General features: G+C 40.0%; 1 protein-coding gene across 2 annotated transcripts; it reads left to right on the top strand.

The window, feature by feature from the left end:
* Nucleotides 1-974: 974 nt before the first annotated feature.
* Nucleotides 975-26,172, top strand: dusp22a (dual specificity phosphatase 22a; the record flags this gene model as incomplete). Of its 2 annotated transcripts, XM_084056791.1 has the most annotated exons (7): nucleotides 975-1,215; nucleotides 3,442-3,475; nucleotides 4,483-4,565; nucleotides 8,379-8,428; nucleotides 15,403-15,477; nucleotides 16,306-16,477; nucleotides 25,227-26,172. In XM_084056791.1, 7 exons carry the CDS (start codon nucleotides 1,195-1,197, stop codon nucleotides 25,416-25,418), a joined length of 627 nt encoding a protein of 208 aa, XP_083912917.1. In that variant the 3' UTR covers nucleotides 25,419-26,172. The 2 variants fall into 2 exon arrangements, with proteins under 2 accessions (XP_083912917.1, XP_083912916.1); XM_084056790.1 differs by lacking the exon at nucleotides 975-1,215 and having other exon boundaries at nucleotides 3,418-3,475.
* Between the last annotated feature and the right edge of the window lie 397 nt (nucleotides 26,173-26,569).

Here is a 26,569-nt window from a genome sequence, read left to right as displayed (position 1 = left end):
ATTATGCTCGAGTCTAGGTACAGTGAGGAGAGCTGTTGTTCTCAGAGTTCTCTATAGGCTGGGTAGGGTCAGATCAGAGCCTAGAAAAGTAGTACATAAATAGAAGGTTAACTATAGTGTAGCTGTAGTATTTTAAAGCCACTAAAATATAATGGAAGAAAGCATCCCAGATTACACAATTATGGCCTTTAGCCTATCAATGTTATTATATTCCCATAAGCTCCATTTTCTTCATGGGCTGCAATTTAGGCCTGTTATTCATCATTGTCTAGCCCAGCAGGATTGGTACTAAGATTTTAAAGTGTGTATAAACTCTTGAAAGGTTATCTATGAATTCTCAACTGTGCAGTATATGATTGTTTATAGCATGTAATAACACTTTATTTGTACATGTATTTAAGCTCTAGGCTAATTCAAGTAATATAATGTACACATGTAAGTATGGTTACAGTTACATAATAGCCTATTAACCAGTTTGTAAAGTTACGGTTTAGTGTTGAAATGATGGCTCAGTCCGGATAATGTCCATAGTCTATTATGGAAATTGGGGTGACGTCATTATCAAGCGCTAACCTGTCGCCAGTGTTGCCATGTCTGCTTATTATAGCGAATTTAGGCTTGTATTTCTGTAAAGTTTCTTATATTGGTTGTTGCGTTTTTTTTGGGGCTCGTTTCCAAAGAAGTTGCTTATTTGTGCTAGTTTCCTTTAGTTGTTTAAACCAGTGGTTCTCAAACATTGTCATGATCAACGACCCCCAAATCAATGTATTTGTCCACGGAGCCCCGTCTGAAAATATTTTGTGCAGGGGTCGTTTTGTGTTGTTAAAATGTTTCAAAAAATATTCCAAGATTAACATTAGCTTGTAGATCTGCTATTTTCAAATAGCCGTTGCCTAGAAGCTTCTTTTGGGCTCGTTTTCATAGATCTGGTTGCTTATTTCTCGCAGAATCTGGCAACACTGCTTGTCGCACGTGATTGACTCACTGTTGCTATTACTATCAGGAATCAGTGATCAAACTCCACTTATTGTATTCATTTGTATTCGATCTGTTCGCAGACATCATGATTCTATTCAAATAGCAGCCAATGAGCTGTGGCGCTGCGCCATACTGTATGTTAGACTGAGAAGCCGTGGTGAGGAAGATCCGGTGATTGATTGACAACCTACTGACACACAAGCAGCTCTGATCATCATGGGGAACGGAATGAACAAGGTAATGTACAGCCAGGCAGAGGTGGAAAGTAACTAAGTACATTTACTCAAGGACTGTACTTAAACTGTTTCCAATTTCCAGTACTTTTACTTGTACTCCACTACATCTCAGAGGCAAATATTATACTTTTTACTCCACTCCGATTATTTGTAAACTTTAGTTACTAGTTACTTTGTAGATTTTGATTGTTATTAAAAACATATATTAACCACTTCAGCCCTATACATTTCGGCCATTTGAAAATAGCCGATCTACAAGCTCACAATGCGTAGCGGACCTAGCGGTACATTGCAGTATTGATACTTTTACTTGAGTAAAAAAATGTGAGTATTTTTTCCACCACTGTGTACATCAGGCATGCATGCTGCTGTCTTCTAGGGGTTGTACTTGTAACATGGCTGATTAATGTGCATCGATTTTCCTGCATTGATGCAACGGGTTTTGTAAATGATCAAGTTACATTTAAATACTATACTGTACATTACATATTTACGGTGTGAGTGTCAGTCCCTGTCCGACAGGTTGGGGCTTCCGGGAAGTGTTTTATTTATTTATTTCCCCCTGTGTCTACATAGGTGAGCTATGATATTTTAGGCCCAGCCTAATGTACAAGTCTCTACCTTATATATACACAGGTGGAAGAAGTACTCAGATATAAGATAAGAGAGACATTTGATCCCTCAAGGGAAATTCAGTCGCCAAGGGCAGCACAGCATTTATTTATTTAAGCAACCATATTTCTAAGTTCCATGAAAATGGACTTAATGACTTGGGGCAATTGGGAGAAAAAGTTTGTCTGGTAACACATGCTATGCATCCCATGCATATAAACATAGTTATAATGCATTATAATCTGCTTATAACACCGTATAATTATAGTTATAACAAAAAACTCATAAATACTGATTATAACAATCATTATAACACATTTTAAAGCATTTTAGGACTCATAAGGTCAAGTATAAAAGCAATGTAATTGGCTTATAAGACTATTACTTTATAAGCACTCATAATGCAATCATAACATATTACACAGGCTTTTATAATGACTTAGGGTCAAGTATCATAATACTTCATAATTACTGATCACTCACAGGCCTTTTATTTTGGCCAGGATCAGAGCCTTATTATAATTCTCAATAATAGTTGTAATACATTATAATAATTATATAATGCATTATAATCACTGTTTTAATGCATTATACTGTGATTATAAGTCACTATAAGTGGTCATTGATGCTTTATGTGAAGTTAAAAAAAGAAGCATTACATTTATGCAAGAACACCACAGGAAGTTTCTGCCTACAGAAGTTTTCTTCTAATGAATAAATATACTAACTATAAGTATGTATACTTTTCAGCGGTACACTATATGTATTTATTCACTAGAGGTACTAGTGCAGTTGTCAGAGTATTTAGTGCAGTATTAGCTCGTTATTAGAGTCCTTGGAGGGCAGTGTTTGACGTCACTCATGCATGACGTCAGTACTGTGGCCTAAGGCCCCACGCAACACTCATTTAGGACACACCAACTTTGGGGAGTTTAAGGATCTGCAATTTGGACATAAAGACACTGATGAATCTTTTCATGTTATGATGCCAGTGAATCATGTCATGCATTACGATTACTTTTGGGTCATAGACTGTCCAAACTGTCATTTCATCGTCCAACTACTTTTTCAAAGTATCCCAGATCCCACTTTAGTAGTAGTCGTAGTAGTGGTAGTGGCTGTCTGGATTTTCTGAAATGTTCTTTTATTTGGTGTATGTTTTTAGCATTTTCACAAAAGATCGAGAGCTGTGGCTGGTCTCTCCATCTCATCAACTTGTCCTGATCGCCATGTGTGATTTATTTTGGTCGTGTATTGGTGTTGGGATGACTTCTTTCTTGATCTGTAAAATCTTTAACTCGGAGTGTACAAATGTAACCAAATGGTCACCGGTTTCATTTGCACACTCTCAGGTGTCCTCTATTGGCTCAGTGGTAAAAAAAAAAATCAGCACTTGCGCATGAGACCTGGGTTCAATTCCCGTGGGAGGACATGAACGTTATAGAGTGCTGGGTCAAGTCAGAACAGATTTAAAGCTCAAGTGATAAAGCTCATCACTTGAGCTTTAAATCTGTTCTGACTCCACCCGGCAATGCTTTTCACAGTAGTTATTTAGCGTTTGTACTGTAATGGATTTTTAACTGAATTCAACATGTCTGTGACTGCTGCTTCACAGGTTGTTGATGGGCTCTACCTTGGGAATATAAGCGGTGAGAAACAGACAATATGTTATTTAAGCTTTAATACTTACAGCCCGGCCTGAGAGGCAGAAGAATGCTATCGGAAACCAATCCTAGTTGTGGAATAGCAATAGCTATTATATTGTATCAATATGTTTAAGCCAAATATGTAATTAGCATTTGCATTTTAAATTAATAAGCCAAAGGCCACATTTAAATCATTTGTTGTTTAAAATAAGACACAATTGGATTATATACGTACTGTAGTCTGAAAGGCTTTGGATTGGACCTTGTAGTAATTATATAAAATTGTAAATTTTAACATTATCACCCTAACCTGCTGTCAAATTATATTATAAGTTGAAATATATGAGTGTATCATATGCCAGTACTTAGTCACAGCATAAAAAATCAATGAATGCAGTCTTATCATATTAATTGCAGAGTTTCAGTACATAAAATCAAGCATGTTGGTGATTTCCACTATTAAAATTGGCTGTTGGTGCTGTCGTCACTGATGACTGTGCAAGTTGCATGCAAGTTCTACCAATCAGGCATTTGATAGGCCAGAGCCTGAGAATGGAAAAGTTTAATTGACTAGAGCAAAAGAGGGGTAATTAAGGATCTATTTTGGCTGCTTACTTTTACTTACAAGATATCACCCCATGGTTAGTGTGTCACTCTTCATTATGGCACTACTCCAACATAATGTGGCCTATCTAATTTTAGAAACTCTGATGACGGCCTCGCAAGATGGCCAAAGTAGAATACACAGTAAAATCCTCAGTGTTAATTTAACTCTCAGAATTACAAATGAACACCATGGACTTTACTGCATAACTTGAAATAACTCAAGTGACATGACCAAGGGCCTTTTTGCACCAAAAAACAAGTTGAAGTACAGATAGATAATGACCTATCAATGGAAATGTGAACATTAAAACTGAATGACTGTAGGTGGGTGGAACAAGATAAGGTGGGGGGATTGAAATTCAGTGACAAGAATCTAGTGTGATCCGTCCCTCTCTTTTTTCCAGATGCAGAGAACAGAGAAAGTCTGTCTAAGAATGGCATCACCCACATCCTATCTGTGTATAACAATGCAAAGCCTGTAATTGAGGTAAGTGGTAAAGTAAGGTCAGCTGGCATTGCTTAATTTCCTTCTGCCAGAACGCCATATGTCAAACTATTTGTTATTAGAAGCACAAGATTGTGTATCCATCCTTTAGTAATGCACAATGCTCACAGCAGTGTACAGTAGCACAGTACCACCCCAGCAGATCATTCATGTGTAATGTGTCTCTGTGGCCACATAGAGGCAGTCATGACTCATTGTTGGAACTGTTATTAAAAGATAGAGCCGCCCTGAAAACCCACCTGTTTGGAATTGCTATTCCGAGTTGAGATTGATCTCAACTCTTGTTTTTACCGTTTTACTGCTTTTAATACTAATCTTATTTGCTTGTCTGAGTTTTATATTTTTTCCTAATAAAGCTCATTTTTTTCTCCCCCCTCCCCCTGGCCCCTCACACATATGTAAAGAGACTTTGAGTACTTAGAAAAGCGCTATATACATTTCAGGTATCCTACTATAATTCTAGTAACCTCACGGCGGAGTCTTCGTTGGTACTTGGTTGGGGGGACTCTTGATCAAACTGCGCATGCGTCGTTGCCAGGTTTCGCGAGAGAAACAAGCAGCAAGGTCTATGAAAACGAGGCCAAACCAAACGAACCCTATAACACCAACATTGGCCCTAAAGCGCTTACAATCGGCGGTCATGGCAACAGCGACGCCGACGCTACACCATAGACCCCGCCCACTCTCTACTGTGGACAGTAAACACTCCAGATTTTTTCCCCCACACACGATGCACATTAGCTCCATAAAGAACGGTTCTATGTCGTTCTCTTCCAGGATCGGGCGAACGTCCGCCAAGGCTCCGCTGTTTACCCTTTTGTATACATCGTATCCCAAAACTAATGGTAGATTCTAAACCGCACGGATGTTTAAGGTTTGGTCGGCTGCATAATATTTTAGGTCGCCAGCGAAACTACCCGTTTAAATCGCTTATTTAGTCAGCCTGTGGCCATGTTTCCCATTGGAGCCAAACCGGGAGCAGTACTGGCAGCGGACGTAGGGTTTTTTTTCGGGTTGAATGGGAAACATGGCCACAGGCTGACTACATAGCCTGCATAAATAAGTTGATATCTATCAAATGGGGGGGGGGTCCCTGGCATATCTATCAAATGGGGGTCCGCGGGCTAACAAGTGTCAATTTGGGGGTCCTTGACATAAAAACGTTTGAGAACCACTGCACTACACAGTACACACTCACTTTCGATCCCTGATAAACTGTCTGTTCTCGGCGCACACGCCAAACTGCACATGCGTTGTGAAAATAGCTGATCTACAAGCTCACAACGCCTCGCGATGCGTTGTGAAAATAGGGAGATGGAGAGAGAGAGAGAGAGAGAGAGGGGGACGGAGAGAATACTCAAATACCTTGAGTAAAAACACTTCACAGTACTCAAAATGAGTACAAATACTTAAAAGTACTGAAAATGAGTAAAAAATACTTCAAAGTTGAAGAAAAGAGTACAAATACTTAAAGACTGATTAAAAACACTAAAAATACCTAAAAGTTGAGAAAAACAGTAAAAATACTTAAAAATAGGGGGGCGCCACGACGGGGCGCGCGCGGGGGAGAAACCGCGCGACAGGACGTGCATTAACCCCAACTTTGCAACTACTTTCGCCTGCGCCCTTCACCGGGTATGGTCTAGTTATTATAAATTTAGGACAGGGATGGGCGGCTTTAAAGGCAGTGTGAGTTGCTGTTACTGACATATGTTATTTATCAACTCAACCTCGAGGTGACATCGAGGTTGAGATATTTTTAGGCTGTAAAATACTCATAATTACTTGATTTAGATATATCTTTTGTATAAAAGAATGTTTGTTAGATTCTTTATGTAATGGAGAAGAGCAGCCCTTCAGTTGGCAAATATTCAACCATAATTTATTCAACAAACCTACCACCAGTTCATGACAGTGGTCCAATAGACATGTTGTACTGTACCGTTCAGTTTTTGTAGTCATCCTAACTATATAACAATTACATTTGGGACAACTGTGTCTTGGTAACAATATCAATTAAAATGGACAAAATAATGTATGAATTAATTCATGATTGACATTATTATTGCACATTTCTATGTCTACTACTACTTGACAGAGTACAGCAACTTGCAATGGGCCTGGTCTACAAGATACTGTACACTAGACCAAAAGACACCCATGTACCTGTCAAACTACTTAAAAAACGTAAAAAACGTCCACTAACACAACACCAGAGAGAGCTCCACAAATCACATTCAACCCAGATTTGGCTTAAACAAGGGGTTAAATTAGTTCTACTGCTATGCCACCAAAATGTGGAATGCCCTACCAAAAGTCATAAAAAAGTGTGAATCCTTACTCTCCTTCAAAACCGCTAACCCTAACAGGTGGCTGCAATTCGGAACTGGCCCCTGCAAAAAGTCCAAGCCTATCATGAGAACCCCCCCCCCCCCCCAACTGTCTATTGTACATATTTCTCTTTTTGATTACTCGTTAATATGATTTTGCATAGTATTGTATATTTGTCTGTCATCAAATATTTCGATAAATTGAATACACATCCCCAATGGAAACAAGCCATAGTGCTTTCTTGGGTTTAATCCTTTTAGCAAACCTTGTATAGAACTGTACTTTGTGACTGTAGGAAGAGTTCAGTCACTGGACTTATTTGTCTGTGACATTCCAAAAGCTTATGATAAATCCAGTAAGAACTTGTGTTTTAGGTATAAATAAGCTGAAATTAGGCAACAGGAGGATCAGTACTTTTAGGAACTCACGATGACATACATGTATGTTTTGCTTACAAAAGCAGTGGCTCAAAGGAAAGAAAATAAATGTCTCTCAAATTATGTTACGTTCATGAATTGCAAGGCCTCTGGAATAATTTTGAACATTGGTGACATAAGTGCCAGAGCATCTTATGTCACATACTATAAATGGGCTATGAGTGTATCTTCAGAAATACATCTTGCCAGGTGTGGAACAGAAGCTAAGAAATCCAAAAGGAATGATTAGTTCCTTGAACAGTATTCAACCTACAGGGCTCCCTCACATGGTTTTAGTGCACCGGAAGAGCCTGTGTTGCCCGAAACATCACTTGCTATTTTACAATATGTCACACATGAGGCACATACAGTACATGTATTGGCAGTGGTTCTCAACCTTTTCAGGCCACGACCCCCAAAAATAATCATTTTTGAACTGGGGACCCCCCACCCTGACAAGAACTTGAATTGTAGGAGTTGAGGCATTACATTGTTGTTTGCCTCGGTTCCACAGATAAATATTGTGAAAATAGCCGATCTACAAGCTCACAATGCCTCGCGTTGCGAGGTGTTGTGAGCTTGAAGATCTGCTATTTGAGAACCACTGCATTATCGCAGTGGCTCTGGAGGTAGAGTGGGCGTCTAGGAGCCGGAAGGCCCCCTTTTCAAACATTTGTATGTCAAGGACCACCCCCCCCCCATCTAAAAATATTTTGTTCCAGGGACCCCCAGAAGCAAATATTTGAGTTACAAATGTTCACTTTAAGAATATATATATATATATATATATATATATATATATATATATATATATATATATATATATATGTATATATATATATATTCAAAGATTTGCACAAATATTCACAAATACTAAAAAATAGCAGATCTACAAGCTCATAGCGGGGCACTCGGTGCCACACTTTGAGCTTGTATATCTGCTATTTTTTAATAGCCATTCAAATAAAATAATGGTTTAAGTGGTTACACAGATGCGTTCCCAGTCTTAATGGGTTAAATATATTGTTAATGTATTTATCTGTTACAGGACATGACCTACCTATGTATCCATGCAGCTGATGCTTCCAGCCAGAACCTGTGAGTTTTACACATGGAGACACACAGAGACTCAATAGCCATTATAGAGTGCCTTTGCCTTTTACTCATTGTCAATCTGAACATACTGTGAAGCCATCATGAGTCACGCAGTGTGGTTTCAACAACAGTGCAACACGTGTCCAGGTCTTTAACCTCCAGATTGTGGCGCTAGGATGTGACAAAGCAGATACAGTTATGTTAGTCACATTAGGACAGTTGAGAAAGATTTCGATTTTTGCTTGGATAAAAAAAAGTATTAAATGGGCCAAGTCAGTAGACATCAACGATGGACCATTGATCCGCTTGTTTGTTTTGTATCTCATTGCCATGAACAAGAGAAATGAAGGTCAGGTAGTTTTTATGAACGTTGAGTTCAGGTCTGATGATCCATTAATTAGCTAGCAGGCTGACTCAAAGAAAAATAAAATAATGCTAGCACTCAGAGATGTCTTTAAGGTACTTTACCTTAATTATATTTTTAATACACAGGCTGCGTACGGGCGAATTTCAGAAGAGCCTTCCTCAGCGTCAGGTACCTAACCCTACCCCATGCTGGAAGGCTTTGCCGAAACACATCCGTGTGCTGCCCGTGCCTTTTGTTTTTATGAACTCTTCTGAGCCGTGCACCCAGTAAACAAACTATTAGTTGAGACTGTGTTGTGCTTGCAGTTACAGTATGTTGACTAAAAGAAAAGAAAACCACTCTGTATTGTGCTAATATTGCACTGTTCCTGCAGATTCTTTGCAGAAATAATAGAGGATTTGAGCGTGTGTGTGTGTGTGTGTGTGTGTGTGTGTGTGTGTGTGTGTGTGTGTGTGTGTGTGTGTGTGTTTGGGTGAAATACACCATGATAGTAACAAAAAGAAACAGTTGTATATTATTTGTACTACAGTGCCATCGTAGTAGTGCAACAGGGAGGGGGTTGCGTGTGACTGCACAATGTGTCATGTGAATTTGTAGTCAGACACACTGTTGAAAGATCCATGAGCTGTCACTCAACCCTTGAAATAGTCTAACGTTTGGCGTTACTCACAGCTTTTGTGACAGTTTTTTAAGAGCTATTGCATACGTTTCATTCTGTGGTCAATGGGTTCTCACGTAGGGGTGGGACGATATATCGATATATCGCGGTACTTTCTCCCGCGATAAATAATCAATATTCATTTTTAAAAAATTGATAAAAAAATAAAAAAATAAAAAACAAAACATTTTTTAGTTTGTGATACGTTGTTTTTCCAACTCTGTATTTGTGTAATGATGATTTTTAACTGTTTGGTGCTATTTTATGTGTTTATGAATTGAATACAAGGACTATCGTGATATATCGTTGGTGAAATTTCTTGCAATATATAACGAATATCGTGATATCGCAATATATCGCATATATCGTCCCACCCCTATTCTCACGACATAAGATGCAGTACAGTTCAGTGACAGCCTCTACTAACTTGCTTAGTAGGGTACTACAAACCTAACGCAGCAATCAAATTAGCCATCAGATCAGTGGCAGCAGCTACGGCAGGTTCCTGTATAGATTTTGACCTCATCCAAATTATATCTTATACCCTTACGGGTCAATTTCTACACTCATGGAGTTGTGTACACTGAACACACAAGTTAGGCTACATCAGATCAGTGGCAGCAACTATGGGGTGTATCTATCTAGATTATTTAAATCTCATCCCAATTAGGTCTTGTTGGTTATTGGCTGACATTCAGGATGCGGACAGGCGGCAAGTGCCTTGACTTCATTGAAAAGCTTGTTAGACTTTCGCTCTGGGGTGGCGGTGAATGCAGTGGCTTTCTGCCACGTTTTCACTGTCCGCCACTCCGCTCAAAGTTCAACCAAATTGAACTTTGACCCCTCCAGCTGATGTCCTTTCAACGCATAGCCAATAGCGAGAGAGTCTCGACAGGACTGAACGGTGAACACACATACATCTGTCACACAGAATAAAATGTGTGTGACCACAGAGTTTATACCAGTCGGGACTACCATGATACTAGATAACGTTTTTCTAGGCGAAACATCAGATTTGAATTGGGGCTACAGGGTTTGTAACAAATAATCAGTACTACATTGATATCTACCTTACTTTTTCTTTTTTTTAGTTTTACCCCTTTTTGTCCCCAATTTAGTCGTTATGCCAATTGATTCCTCCCCAGTGCACACACATATTTGTGTGTTGTCACTGCTGTTGTATCCTACTGACTCACCTGCCAGTGAGGAGTCTCCACCGGGTGGGTGTAGAGCCTTCGTCCTACTCTTCCTGTCCAAGTTCACTCCCCGCTGACAGGTGCCGCCACCAGCCCATAGGAATACCTGCAGTGATATCACCCTCCCCGCCAGGCTTCCTTCCCCCGAACATGGGCCAATTGTGTTCGTATAGATGCTCAACAAAGCCAAGCCTATATCTACCTTACCAGGCAGTGCTATTTTGCTACTTAGCCAGGATGTAGCTCCCCGGGTGGCTGGTTAGAACCAAGATTTAAAAAAAAGAAAGATCTGCATCTCCGGTTTACTTCCTGTATCTGCGTGACGTAGGTGGCCGCCTATTTAGGAGACCTGAATAAGGTTGGAGTCTGTTAATTCTAATGGGAGAGTGAACATGAACACAGCTTCTAAACAATTATTACTTATACCCAAATAAAATCATAGACAAATCAGGTGAAAATGTACTTTGTACCAACCCTTTTCTGTCCCAGCAGCACACTCTCGCGAGATCTAGCGACAGTAAACATAGGAAGTTAGCGAGATCTGATGTCTGACGGTGCAATTTGTGTACCATTTCGCCTCTAGTGGCTAAGATTGGGATGGCGGATCTTCCTAAATATCCACCATCTTTCGTTAGCGGAAAGATTTGTTAGTGTTGTGTCATGGTGTTCATTTGGTGATTCATGTTGATATAGTTGCAACACCATGACTGTGATGTCCGTCTGTTCTCAACACTCCTCTCCCTTTTTCCAATGATATAGTAGTTGATTTGTGTGGGATGATGTGCACTGTTGTCACAGTCCGTGAAAAAGTGTTCTTCAATAGTTCAACACTATATAAAGAAAGATGGCTGGCATTGGCTACCAATATTTATGATTTTGCAGCACAGCAAGTTTGCCACCTGTCCACGTCCTGTGTGAATGGCCCGATAGGCTGGTTAATACTGGCGCTAAGAAAACTTGTGTTTAAGTTTAGTGAGAGGAAAGTGAAGGATGAAGGTTCTGTATTTAATTGGCTCCCTAAAGATTTAAGTCTTGGATTTGAGCTCTCTACTTCCAGAAGATGTGTCAAGGTGTCGAGGCTACAGGGCTTCTGCAGTCTGTAGAGAAGAGAACGGAATGGGGTCAAATTGGAGTTAATGAGGATTGAAGTTTGGTATTTTGTTGGACGTTGCTGATTGGGTTTGAGGGGGGGTGCCTGACCTCTCCTGTCGCAATCAAGCGTCCTTCCCTCAGGCAGCAAAGGAAGGAAACCGTACTGTGACATCCGGCTGTTAGTCTCGACCACCCAGAGCTTTTATAAGCCCTCCTCTGTCACAATCCCTGGTCTGACTGGCTGGAACAGACGGGCCAACTGTCGCCTCCACCAGCAGTTAGGGGCCCATGGGGCCAAGAGTAATGCCTCCCCCCAATGTTAAGCCTGCTGGTTAGGGACCTCCATCTTCCTGGGACTCAACAGTGTATAGTATGGCTGCTCTGGCTCTTTGGAGCATTTTGGAAAGAGTCTTATTGACTTGCATTGTCGATAACTTTGTGGGGATTCTGATGCGTCTGTGATAATGAGTTTGTAGTGTGCAGTTGCACTGAAGTTGGTGGTAACCCTCCTCGGCCTTATAGATGTTTGAGTAATGACCACCTGTATACATACATGCAACTATATACAGGGTTCCCACACATTTTCACCAATGAATTTTCAAAACGTTTCCATAACTTTTCCAAAATATTTTACCCCATTTCAAGGCCAATAGCAATCATAGGGTGCAATAATGTGGCTATGAATGCCCCAAGACAGACTCGAGCGAAGGAGTCACGTGACAAAAATAACAGATCTACAAGCTAACAACGTATCAAGGATGTTGTTGCATGTAGATCTATTATTTTTGTCACGTGACGTCCTGTATATATTAGGCCGCCCTCACGCAACTCATGCAGCGCAGCACTACATTTTACCATGTTACATATTTCACGTGTTAGATGTTAGACATGTTTTGGGACATGGTTTTTATTAACAAAAACAATGTACTTGTATATCCAAACATTTTCCAAAACATTTGATTAATTCCAAACCTTTTCCAGGCCTTTTCTAATTTCAAAATATTTCCAGGAATTTCATGACCGTGGGAACCCTGTATATACTGTATCTTGTCAATTTAGGGGTAACTATTTGGGAGAATGTTTACAGAATGTGTGAATAATACAACTTGAGTCATGTATTTATCATCGTCATACCACAGTGTGTCTTTGTGAACAAACTCCATCCAGCATCCCGTTATCTATGTTCCGCTGGTTAAACTCCCAGTTTATCACCGCAAGATGAATTTCTGCACATTGAACAAGTTAGCCGGAAACCTCTGGGCTAGAAGAGACAGAATGAAGTGCTGAGGGGACATCTTTTAAAGACGAGCTTGGATCACAGGAAGAAGGGAAGACAAAAAGTGTCAGTCCGTCTATTTTAGCCACAGTCTGTTGAGGCTATTGAGTAACCATCCTCTGCTCCTCAAGAGACAATGTTATCAACCATATGCTTCTTTATTGTGCAATGCACCACCAGTGTTTCCTGGCAGTATTTAACCACTTAAACCATGTATACTTTGTTGACCGGGGTCCCATAGGGGTCTATCCTCCCTCTACAAAAACAATGCAGATTTACAAGCTCACAATGCAAGCCTGTAGATCGGCCATAGTAGATCGGCTATTTTCACCAATTGTTTGCCTATTATTATGACATACCCAGTATAGGGAGGCTAGGGTTCAGGTGGTTGAATAGGATTTTGACATCCACTGGCATTGGTTTGAGCAAAAGCCTAGAATAACTACTATGGAATTGACTTCAGTCAGTTTATTTCAGTGATCTCTTTATTTTGCAGAATGTTTCGATGAGCAGCTAAATAGATTTCAATAACTCTGGATGTGGAGTAGCAAAGTATTGTGAAATTGGAGAGAAGCTACTGAAGTACTTCGGTACTACCCCAACCTTCATTGCTTCATATTGTGCCCACCTTCATGCATCCCTGAAAACACATCTTTTAACACCTGTATGGTATTGAAATTTGTCAAATATTTGACATCAACGTAGCAGATGTTTCTTTTTTTCTTTCTTTGTTCTCAAATGAGGTATGAAAATCAATCACAGATATGCTGGTGAGGTGTCACACACTTTTGGTGTTATGTCATTCGTTCTTGCCCAGTGCATATGACATCAATAAAGTGTGTGGTTTGGACATGATAACAATTGAAAATACAAGAGCTATAAATCAAATGCACCGTTCCAAGCACGGTGTGTTTCGCAGGGGCGTCATTTGGGATTACAGGGGATGGCCACCTCCTAGCTTTCAAAATTAATCTGATTTTAGATCAACACTTATAGACACTTGTTTTCTTTCTGCAACCATACATTAATTAATCACTTTAAAACTGGGCTCCCTATTTTGGGCATGTCACTATTGGCGATTTCTTTTTTCAAAAATAGCTGATCTACAAGCTCACCACGCATGCGTTCTTGCAATCACGCTTATGTGGTTACCTTTTTTGCCACCCCCAGGTTTTTATGAAATGACACCTCTGTAATGTTTAGGAAGTGAAGATGCATGCTCCCACACGCAGTCTGTTGTTATACCAGAGTTACAGAACAACGCATGGAAGTGGTATAGCTTGTTTGACCTGCGGTGTGAGTAGTTGGAATACAGCATGACATTTTACTTGGGAGACTGTCTGCCAAAAACCTACAGCACTCGATATCAGACAGTCAGCTGCAGCAGATGACATTAGCCAGCCCAGTAACTAAACAGTTATGGAAAGGCAGCGCCAGAGCGGGTTTCCTCCCTCGACACATATTAAAAACACACACGTCTACGCTGGGCACTGGAACAATAAGACAACTAACTGTTGCTTTTGTTGACTAAACGTTAGCAGATCGTGACTGGTTGTACATGTGACTTGTGGCAGTCAGCTGCTGTCCCCTCTTCCATTACACTGTACCTGTCCTGCACTGACTCTTAGTGGTGTGGAGTATCGGACATATACACATGAAAAGGTCCATGAACAAAGCACATACACTAGCACAGCACTAGCACAGCACTAAATATCTGTTATGAGGTCAAAAAGAACTGAAGATGCACATGCACCTTTTTTCCACCCTACAGAGAGGCATGTGTCTGTTCTGACCCCATGTGTCTGTCTCTATGGACTGTGCTCTGGTCTGTCAGTGTCTGTTTCATTAGAACTGACCTGTCTGCGTCTCACTGATGTGGAACAGTTTGAGGGAACAAACATTAGTCTGGCACTCAGAATACATTAGAATCTCATTCTCAAACATAGTTAGCCCCTTCTCAACTGAGACTTCCCACTGAATCTACTTGAAGATTTGACTTCTAACACTGACAGTATGGCTGAAGTACTGTGTGTTGTGAGAAGGGTGATGTTCATTGAGGGCTTTAAACAGGAGGTTTCAGTTCATGTTGTCCTTTCTCATATCCCATAATGTGTAACCTGAAATCTATTCATAGCCTCATACCTTAGCGCCTGACAAGAAAGTTAGTTTCTTGATTTAAGCCAGTAGTGGCCAACTTGTCAACAATTTCTTTACAAATACAGTATACTTCACTTCCCATGCCTTACTTCACAATTGCATTTGTGTTTAGTGTCAATACAGCAATTGAAAATAATAAAAGTGCACTGCTATATACTGTAGTTTTAACAATTAATCTTTGTTATCATCATCATATTAATCAGTTTGTATTTGTGCTGTTATTTTTCAAAGGTCACAACATTTTAAAGAGTGCATCAAATTCATCCATGAATGTCGTCTCAATGGTGGATCGTGTCTCGTGCACTGGTAAGTGTTAACATTATTCTGAACATCTGGGTCAGTTATTTATCGACATGAACCCTAGCATCCCTTCTAGGCATATCATAATAGGCAAACATTCTGCAAAAAAACACCAACCTGCAAACTTGTACATCGACTATGTTCTGCAAAGAGATTTGGTCTAGTGGGAAAGTAGCGAGTGGACCAAGTACAGAGCCCTGAGGTACTCTGATCAACAAAGTATATAGTGTTTAACACTGAGGATATTACTGTGCAGTTGCTCTGCCAATGCTACGAGAGTTGTTACGATACCGATACCAGTATTGGAAAAGCTTCCGATTCTGCCTAAAATGCTGGTATGGGTGAGTATGCCAGTCTATGCCGATACGATACCACGTCATTCATCAGTCATCACATGATGATGTTTCATTTACAGTCATATGTTTGCTCCAGTTGATGTTGCACGACTGTTTTATACTCTTACTGCACTATTTACATTATTATTTTACTAACTTAACAGTTATTAATGGAATTTTGATTTAGTCTTAGATCAGTGGTTCTCAAACCTTTTAATTTCAAGGACCCCCATAACAGAGTTACAGACCCTGTAAGGGTCCATTTGGAACCCCCTCAAGGAACCCAGAGTCCCTGGACCCCACTTTGAGAGCCACCGTCCTAGATTCTTTTTAAATTAGACACTGGTATCGGATCAGTACTCGGTATCGACCAATACGCAAGTTATTGGTATCGGAATTGGTATCAGGACTGATTTTGTTTTTATCAGTACATCTCTAAATGCTACATGAAGGAACATTTGCTACTTTTAACCAACACAAGCAACAACGTTGTTGTTAGTCTTGCAGGCGTGTCCCGCAGCACCACCATGGTGGTGGCCTACCTCATGACCGTCACCCACTACGGCTGGGAGGAGTGTCTGTCTGCCGTAAAGGCTGTCCGCTCATTCGTCGGCCCAAACTACGGCTTCCAGCAGCAGCTGCAGGAGTACCAGACGACACAAGTCTCAGAGGTAACACTCAGCATGCATGCACGTGAAATACACATGTAAACACACATACACCTGGCTAGGTAGTTAATGACCAATTAGTCTGATCCAATCCCTAGAATGAATGTTAATTAGATGTTAACCCATTAAGACCTGAGGCACGATTCTACAAATGCCTTCTAAATCAGTAGTTCTCACACTTTCAAGATTTTTCATAAATTGTTCAAAAACAGCAGATGTACAAGCTGCGCGTCGCGTTGTATAATTATCAGCTATTTTTGAACAGCCAACGCAAAAATTGAAAATGGCACAGATGCTTTCCCGGCACAGATGCGTTAACAGAGTATACATTTCTCAGGAATAAGGATTTTGCTGTGTAGAGTAATTTCATGATAAGTAAGCGATTATGTTCAACAAAACGCTTTCTTCGAATATTCTTTTTTGTGGTTGATATGCTCAAACATAAGAAGAATTAAAGTCTGCACAGTTTTTTTTAAAAATTGCTGTCAGCAATAAAAATACAGCGGAGCTTTGGCAGAATTACCAGTGTGCAGACTTTATTTCTCCTTGTGATATTGCTGTTTGTTTTTTTAATCAGACATTCTTAAACATAAGATCATTGTGAGTCAGACAGCTCTCTTCCTCATCATTGTGAGTTAATATTCCAGGCAGATGTTTGTTTGTTCGTTGATATGGAGACAAATCTGTTTCCTGGCATACTCAATTACTTTTGCTTTGTCTACTTTCATTTTCAGTTTTTGTAGAGCATGCATTTATTGTCAATGATAGTAATGGCATGTGGAATGGTACCATGTCAGAACAGGTTTTTGCTCAGGCATTATTTTTTCAGACACAAACCTTGATACAGTATATCTACAGTATGTCTGTAAACACAGCAAGTGTATGTTAGGACAGGCGTTTTCAACTCTTTAATGCCACAAAACCCAAATGGATTTTTATGAAGTCATGGACACCTATTTCAAATTATTCTGTCCTCCTAGGTATAGAAAGATGTTTTAGTTTATGTAAACATTTCTAAATGTCATATAATTGTATTTGAGCAATAGATTGATAGAGGCAAATTTAAAATATATAGGTTGAATAGTCACTCATATATTATTATGCTGTAATTATGTAAACTGAATTATACTATATGCTGCTCATTTGATTGTGGAACCCCCGCAAGACCACAGGGGTTGCCCAGATTTCACTTGGGAAACCACTAAGCATACCAAACCATGAAATGTGCCTCTTCGAAATTATCTACCTCGTTTTACAAATACATGAGTTCAAGTAGTTCAGGAGAATGAAGGTCTATTCTTATCAGAAGTGTTGCACTCACATATTAACAGTTTTCATAAATTCTAAACTAACAGCTCTCTTAAACTTCAATCCATAACGATTAAATTGTGAAGAAAAAAAGTGTAAAAGGTGTAAAAGTAACTGGCTACTCTAAATGTATGTATATTTTAATTTATGTATTTTTTTTTTTTTTTAACCCATTAAAACCGGAAAAGTATCTGTGTCATTTTAGATTTTTGCGTTGGCTATTCAAAAATAGCAGATATACAAGCAAGCTTGTACACCTGCTATTTTTGAAAAATCTTGAAAGTGTTTGAAAGTGTTTGAAAAAGGATCGTTGAATAATTTTGAATTATGAAAAAATGTGAGAACTACTGATTTAGAAGGCAGAATGGGCTTCAGGGCTTCTTAATGGGGTAAAACAGTGTAGTTGTTTGGGCAGGAGGACCTGTAGGGCAGTCTCCTGTATAATGATGACACCGGTGCAGTGTTTGAGCGGAGAAGGGGAACTGTAGGGTTTTGCTGGGATTGCATTAGCCTGGTACTGGTCATCACGTGCTTAACTTTACTGTCAGCACCTTGCAACATAACTACTGAAAATAAAAAAAAGCTTTCATTGTTTTGGCGTTCTGGTGCTAATTTCGAGGATTTAACACATTGACTGCCAGAGTTTATTCCAAATTTACCCCCTTGACTGCCAGCGATTTGCGTGTTTTTTTGTTTTCTCTGTTTTCTCATTTAAATGCATTTAAGTTTCTTTTTCCCATGATTTTGAACACATACGACGATCGACCAGCAGAGCGCAGCAAAATGACACCCTCGATGACTCGCTGACTCGCCCCCCCCCTCCCTCCAGGCTCAAACAGTGAAACAACATGAACCGGAAGTGATTGTCTTCGACAATCTCTGATCGGCTTGTGATACGATGTGATACACGACGACGATGCCTGATCGTCACTCGGACCAAAGAAAATAAAAGGGGAGCTCTCCCTTTGTATTTTATAGCGTGTGAAAAAAAGTGTTTTTCTCTATTCTGGACGAAAATGACCGGAGAAAAACAATGTGACCCGGAAACGATTTTTTTTTTTTACATCCGGCTTCGGGTGAGTGTGACGTAGATGGAAAACGAAAGTGATGATTAAAAGTAAACAGACCCGCGCGATCACAGATGAAACCAATGAAAAGACCTAATATCGAGTTAACTCGATCTAGGCAGTCAAGCGCTGGATTCCTAATATCGAGTTAACTCGATCTAGGCAGTCAATGTGTTAAGCGGAAATGGGGTTTCTTTTAGTTATGCTTTTCCCATGCCTGCCCTAGTCTGAAAGTGTGGGTTATTCAAGGTCTGGCTTTATTTGTTGTGCTTTGTAACTTTTCAGTCTTGTAGATAATACACATTTAGTAAAGTATTTGTTGTTCTTATTAAATGATTTTGAGTGTTAGAATAAGTAGTTACTGTCTACCAACTAATTGTCTAGCTGCTAGATTATTAGTGATATTCAACTGGTGGCCCGCAGGCCAAATCCGGCCCCAGCGGAGCCTTCTTGTGGCCCCTGGAACACATTTGAATTCCAATGTAAAAAATAAATGTAAAAATGTTTTGGATGGTTGGTTCTACTGGATGACCATTTTGAATGTAACCGAAGCTCGTTAATGGTTAATCAGCCATTAACCAATAAGAATAAACATGAGGCTACTATTTAGAAAGAAGGAATGTTTGTGACTCACTCAGGGTCCCAAATTAACACCCACCAGTATTTGCAGTCAAAGACACTGCTACAAGAACCAAAATGTGGGTAAATGTAATCTTTGGTGAGTAAAGAAAGTATGGAGACCATACCACTCTGGGCGGTATGTATTTCCTAATCTACTTCTGTAGATCTGCTGTGCTGCTTGTCATTGTAGCACATCTGGAGTAACTAGGTTAGGCAGGGGGCCACAGTTGTAAAATTACTTGAAGAAAATAGCAAAGTTAACCATTTAACCGGAAACCGTTAAGAAATTTGTAACTGGTTGGTTTTTTTTTTTTTTTTAATTTTTATCCCGCGATTTTTGTAACCCATTTTTTTCACCCGGTGCCAATTTCCTAAGTGATCCTGGGCGCTACACCAGCCCTACACCAGCGCTACACCAGTCCCCCACAGCTAGGGAGGCCAGGGCCGAGCTCATGCTTCCTTCAGTGCATGAGAGCCAACTGACCTTCTTGTCACCTGACAGGGGGGAGTTTCCCTGGTTGGACGTAGCGCGTGGAAGGAACACGTTATTCCAACCAGTTCCCTTCCCCTCCATCAGGCGCCCCGGCTGTCATGGGGGAGGCGGTATAGCGACCAGGATTACTACATGTTTTTGTGAGGGTATTAACTACCCTAGGAGACACGGGGAGAACATGCAAACTCCACACAGAGTAGGCGTAACTGGTTGGTTAAAGGGTTAATTTATTGTTATTTATTATTTGATGTATTTTTTGGTGCTAAGTCCAGCAGCCATGTTACAAAGCTGCAACTGCTTTGTTAATTAATTAATACCCATAAAATACCCATTAATACCCATAAAACTTATCATAAACATTGTTATTAATGTAGATGCACATTCAATTATTATGAATTAATGCTATTGACCCCAATATTATTTTCCTCTGATGCCATTGACTCCTTTATTTTTTTGATCCATTGATTGATTGAATACTTTATTTAGAAAGACATGGTAAAAGTACAACTGGATCACTCATAAAAGCACTTGGCTTATTTAAAATGAGATCCCTGTGCACTCAAATCATGATGACATTTAAGAAGACATACAAATATACACTACTATGCAGAACTTCATACAATCAGCCTACAGGTTACTGGTATGAAAAACAAGAAATAAGTACAATAGACAGTTTTAGGAGGAGGGGGGGGGGTAGGTTAAGACTTTGACAGGGGCCAATTTGGAATTGCAGCCTCCTTAAGGTGATTATTTAGGGCAGTTTTGAAAGTGAGTAGGGTTTTACACTCCTTTACTCCTTTGGGTAGGGCATTCCACATTTTTGTTGAATAGCATGAGAAAGAGTTCATTCCCTTGTTTGCGCCAAATCTGGGTTGAACATGATCAGTGGAGCTGCCTCTGGTGTTATGATTGTGGACTTCATTTACGTTTTGGAAGTATTTTGACAAATAGATCTAGTTCAGTTTATTTAGGTTGCTTGCATAATGATTCATCATTACTCTAAGGGCCACTTTCACTTCATCCTATTTTTGAAATAAAAAAGTATTGCAAAAAGTTATTAGTGGTTTTATTTCCTGATAACTTCAATTAAGTACTACTCCCTGTGGCTCAAAATGAAAAAGCTTTACTGGCTCAGTTCAGTCAGGACAAAAACAAAAGCATTTATTGCAATAAATGCTTTTGTTTTTGTACAGAAGTCCTGACGTCACTCGTTCATCCCCTGGTTCGTAAAGTAATTTCTCTATGGAGAATAACATTGGGTCATCTTAGAATCGTCTCATATAAGAATTGTGGTCCAAAAATAAACAAACTGTCTCGGCGATATTGTCAGGGAGGAGGTTATGTATCGTTTATGATAGTCAGTAACTTATATTTGATACAGTCCGTTTCTGGCGAAAATTTAACTAATTCGGCGGAAGTAACATTATCGTTTTCTCACCGTCAGTTGATGCTTCATATCCATAAGAGTCAAACCGTCGGGGTAATTTGTTTATTTTTGGAACACAGTTCTTATTTGACGCGATATTAAAGACATCTATGGGAATTCAGAACGGGGGTGGAAAACCGCGAACCAGGTAGGATGTGTAAATTACGTCAGACTTCGGTGCTCTCATTGTATTTTTGCAGTGTGGCATTGCTCCCGTGATGCTCCAGAACAAATCTGTGCAGGCATGACACATATTTGACACTGAGCTCACAAACCCCCCGAAGCTGAGGCTAAAGATACACAGTTATTATATGACATAATAGTCATATGAACCCCTCAAGGACAGATCCTAAAGAACATGATACTATACAAACCCACTTTGAATGTCAGCTGAAATAGTTATTGACTTGAGTGTTAGTGTGCTTAAAGGGAGTGACACAGGAGTGAGTGTTAGTGTGCTTAAAGGGAGTGTTAGTGATTTTGTTTTGTTAAATAGCTCCATATTCTCATAGTAATCACTGATATACAGTGTTTGTTCAGGAACAGGCGTTGCCCTCTCTCTAGCTCTTTTTAGTAAACATAAAATAGAATGAGGAGAACGAACCCCACAAAGATCATTTATCAGCTTAAATTTTACAGTGTTCCAGTTCCAATTTTGTCTGCTCTTTTTTATTTTGTATTCATCACTTTCAATTTCACTTGTTTATGCTGTATCTTGTATGAGTTAGTCTCTCTCCTGATTGGATAAAATTGGCAGTCCAACCTGAAAACAAGGCAGGACTCACTGTCAGGCATTAGAGCCCATGTGGTATGCACCCTAACCACCCAGCTATCGCGTCACCAAAATACTTACAGATTCCCTTAAATAAGGCAGGGGAGGGGAAATTCCTCCATCTCCTATTGTGGTGCAAGCACGAATTTCTTCAGAATGGAGGATGTGTGGGATGTTCCTAGGAAATCGTCTCACTGCCCCCATCTCTGGCAACTGGCCTAAGAGGCACTAGGGGAGCTTAAACCTTTTTAAAGCTCAGCCACAAAAAGAAACTCAGACAGCATTGGAACTGGAACACTATAACATTGAAGCTGATAAATGGATTCTCTCCATGAAATTGCCATCCCACCTCAAAATGTATTTTCTGTTTACTAAAGTGGTGGAGAGATGGGGAGACCCCAGTTACTGAACAAAGACTCGAGTGATCATTATTTTCAGAATATAGTCCTTTTAACCTTTTAACAAAATACTTTTTGTTTAGACAATATCCCTTACAGCACCTTTTAATATTAGGATGTATTCCACCTGCATCTATATTTAATATTAAAAAGATATTAACATAATACTTCACAACACATGTAAGCTGTGGTTTGACGGAATTCTTTTAAGTTTTAGTTTACATCCCCAATAATTCTATCATGTTCCTTCATCATTCTGAAACTTTTTTTTCCTGAAACATTTATATAAACTTAAAAAAAATAAAAAAAATATCCCACAATTTTGTAACCCCATTTTTTACACCCAGTGCCAATTGTCTATGTAATCCTGGGCACTACACTCCCTCTGCCAACCTAGGGAGGCCAGGGCCGAGCTCATGCCTCCTTCAATGCATGAGAGACAACTGACCTTCTTATCACCTGACAGGGGAGAGTTTCCCCGGTAGGACGTAGCGCGTGGAAGGAACACGTTATTCCAACCAGTTCCCTTCCCCTCCATCAGGCGCCCCGGCTGGCCAGGGGGAGGCAGTGTTGTGATCAGGATTACTGCATGTTTTTGTGAGGATACCTACCCTAGGGCATTGGTTTTCAAAGTGGGGTCCGGGACCCCCAGGGGTACTTGAGGGGGTTCCAGGGGGTCCCCAGCTAAATGATGGATAGGAACCAAATGGACCCTTATGGGTCTGTAACTCTGAGAGTGTACAAATGGAACCAACGGGTCCATTTGGTTCCATTTGTACACTCTCAGAGTTAAATTAACATTGATTTTACAATATGAATTGGGGTCCCAGAGACATACATGCCATTAAATGGGGGTCCATAGCCTAATGCGTGTCAAACTGGGGGTCCTTGAAATTATAATGGTTGAGAATCACTGCTAGAGCTGTAAAAAAATCTTCTCTTATGGGGGTCCCTGGCATATCTTTTGAAATGGGGGTCCTTGACATGAAAAAGTTTGAGAACCACTACCCTAGGGGACACGGGGAGAACATGCAAACTCCACACAGAGTAGGCCCTTTCGCCAACCCCACCTAGGGTATGGGCACTGATGACGCGGAGGAGAGAACACGCCACCAGCGCCCACAGCGTCCCCTGCGGAAATCGAACCCAGGACCTTCTAGCTGTGAGGCAACAGCGCTACAGACTGCGTCACCGTGCCCCATTTTACCTATCATTTTACCTATCATTTTAGATGACGCACTTGAGTGCCCACACCGAGCAGCTGATGGCCTTGTGCGTCGACAAGCGCACCTTCCGAGCGTGCAAGCTGTGGTGGACAGAAACCGTTTCCTCAAACTTTAGTTAGCAGCCTTGTAACATAATGTAAACCAGCGTTTCTCAAAAGTGGGGTCAGGGGATCCCCAGGGGTCCTTGAGAGGGTTTCAGGGGTTCCTCACCCAGCTAAATGATTGATAGTTAAGAACCAAATGGACCCTTACGCATCCCATATTGATACAAATCATATCAAATGGGTGTCCCTAATGTATCAAACTAGGGGTCCTTGAAAGGAAAGTTTGAAAACTACTGATGTAAACAGAGACTTGCTGCAAGCAGGCACACATCACTTCATGATTTGCATACAGTTGGCTTCAGAATAGCATATATACGCAGTTCTACAAAATAGCATACCGTAATTCAACCCATCCAGTTCCCCATGCCTTTAAAAAATCTCAAAAAACAAACTAACAAAACTATTAGCCCTACACCCAAACTCTCAGACATGGACAAAGCCATCACCTGCCTAGCACTCACAATAGCCAATGATACTGATAACCCGACACTTCACAATAATGCCATCTGGACAGAGATATAGAACTTTGAGATCTGGAAATGTTTTGTCCACTCGGCCATAGCAGCATTAAATAAACTGCCTTGCAGATGTGGGTTAGGAATTATTTTGGAGATTCTATGTTTTGTCTACTATGTTGTGTTGCATGCTACTGTTCCTTATGTGTTTGTTTGTTGAACAGGCTGTGATAACAAACATCCCTCTGGGACAAGAAACTCTAATCTAAATCGTAATAGTTGAGAAATATCTGCATTGTTTTCTGCTGTGTTGCATAACATCTCACTTCCTAGATCTTTTTTCACTGACCTGAAGAAGAAACGTGCTCCTCTTGTTTTAAAACTAGCAAGCTCATTTTAACTTGTGGTTAATGTATTTGTCTTTGGACTTAAAATGACAGATGAAGCACAGGATCAATCTTGAAATAGTAATTGAACGAGTATGAAAAACAGACTTAACATGTGTCCCATGTGATTTAAACAACAGTGGAGGGAGGACTAAACCTGACTTAGTATTTATGCATTCTTTTCATATTTACACACCGACTTCAGCTCTAACTTTTAGGTGAATGATAAACAAGTTTAAATCTGTGTTAAACTTATTTTTTCGGTCTTGTGTAAAGAGAGCGTGTGCACGATGACCCAGTGTTTGCTGTGGGGGTCACATATACTCTAGGTTTTTTTCGCAATAGTTTTGGGATGCATAAAATGTTATAAGTATCCTATGGCAACACTGTCTTGTTTTGTTTCTAAAAAGAGAGGTATACAAAAGCTCAAAATACCAGAATCAAACATTTATAAAAGCTAATGAGTTGGATTTGTGCGTTATGTTCTTGTCCTCAGTACAGAGCATGGCTACGGGACACTTTCCCTCACGGTCCATTTACGGACCAGGAGCAGGTAGGAGCCCTACTGAGCCAGTACACAGAGCAGCAGCAACAGGAGAGCCTCAGGAGAGGAACGGACCGGTCCTGGAGGAGTCAAGCTGTAGGTGCCTTACCAGATGACCCCGATGAGCCTGAGGGCAAAAGCTGAGCTAAAAGTTCCTAGTCCTGCCAAAATTATTCAGTGCCCAACTTCAAATAAGTCCTCCGAATTCAAAGGCTTTTGTAAAAAGTCTGAAGGGGCAAGATTCACTGAAATCCCTCTTGAAGGTTGACAGATGTTTAATTTTGTTTTCCGTTTTGCTTTTTATTAGTGTCTGTTCAGACCTTTTTTAAGAGCTGCACAGCAGAAACAGTGATAATTTAACTGTGTACTGTACGGTATGTGTAGATTTAGAATTGGGCTCCAGAATCTCTTCCATTAAGAGTACGTCCCATGTCCTCCCAACTGGTCTTAGTACAGCCACGGTAGGAGCAATGTGCTCACTTAAGCCTTACTTTTAAACACCTCAGACACATTCGATTTTCTTCACCTGTATGCTAATCTCACACTTTATACTATACCTACTAGACTACAACATGACTGCCATAACAAGGTGACTAATATAGCTAAAACAACATTAAGTTGGCTCAACAAAGGATAGATAGAAAATGTGAGTCAAATAAAAAGTATACCATTAACAGCTGTACCACAACATAATGCAGTTCAAAGTCTAAAGTTTTCCTGATTTTACTGAAACACATGTAATTTATATTTTTCATTTTGGGTAAATTATGTTAAATTCACTGGTACAATGTTTTTATATATATATATATATATGGATGTTTCATCACAATATATTTATCTGCTTTTCTGAAGAAGCACACTTTTGATTGCCAAAATTATGTAAATGATAATAAATATATTCATGAAACCAAAGATTCATTGTGTCATTAGCTGATTTCTAATGCTATGTATACAGCAAATATTAATAAATCATGAAGACAAACCTGAGAGTAGTACAGTGGTTGACTAGATCAGTGGTGCACATCACGCGTTAACACAAAAGTCAGTCTGCCTTAAAGGGATAGATCACCCCAAAAATCACTTTCCTATAGATTAGTCACCCCGTGGAGACTTGAATTCATGGATATTTTTGTTTTTGTCGCATTCCTAAGCCAATAATTTGATGACCAGCGGACCGGTAGGCAGCGTTTCCGGTAGGACACAAAGGAGACTCTTTGTGTCTCCTACCGAAACCGCTGCCGGTCATCAAATTATTGGTTTAGGGATGCGACAAAATCAAAAAAATATCCATGAAT

Source organism: Gymnoscopelus microlampas (assembly GCF_963454915.1).
Source record: "Gymnoscopelus microlampas genome assembly, chromosome: 1".
Classification (NCBI taxonomy): Eukaryota; Metazoa; Chordata; class Actinopteri; order Myctophiformes; family Myctophidae; genus Gymnoscopelus; species Gymnoscopelus microlampas.
Note: the sequence above shows the minus strand (reverse complement) of the source record. Positions and strands in the feature narration are given on the sequence as shown.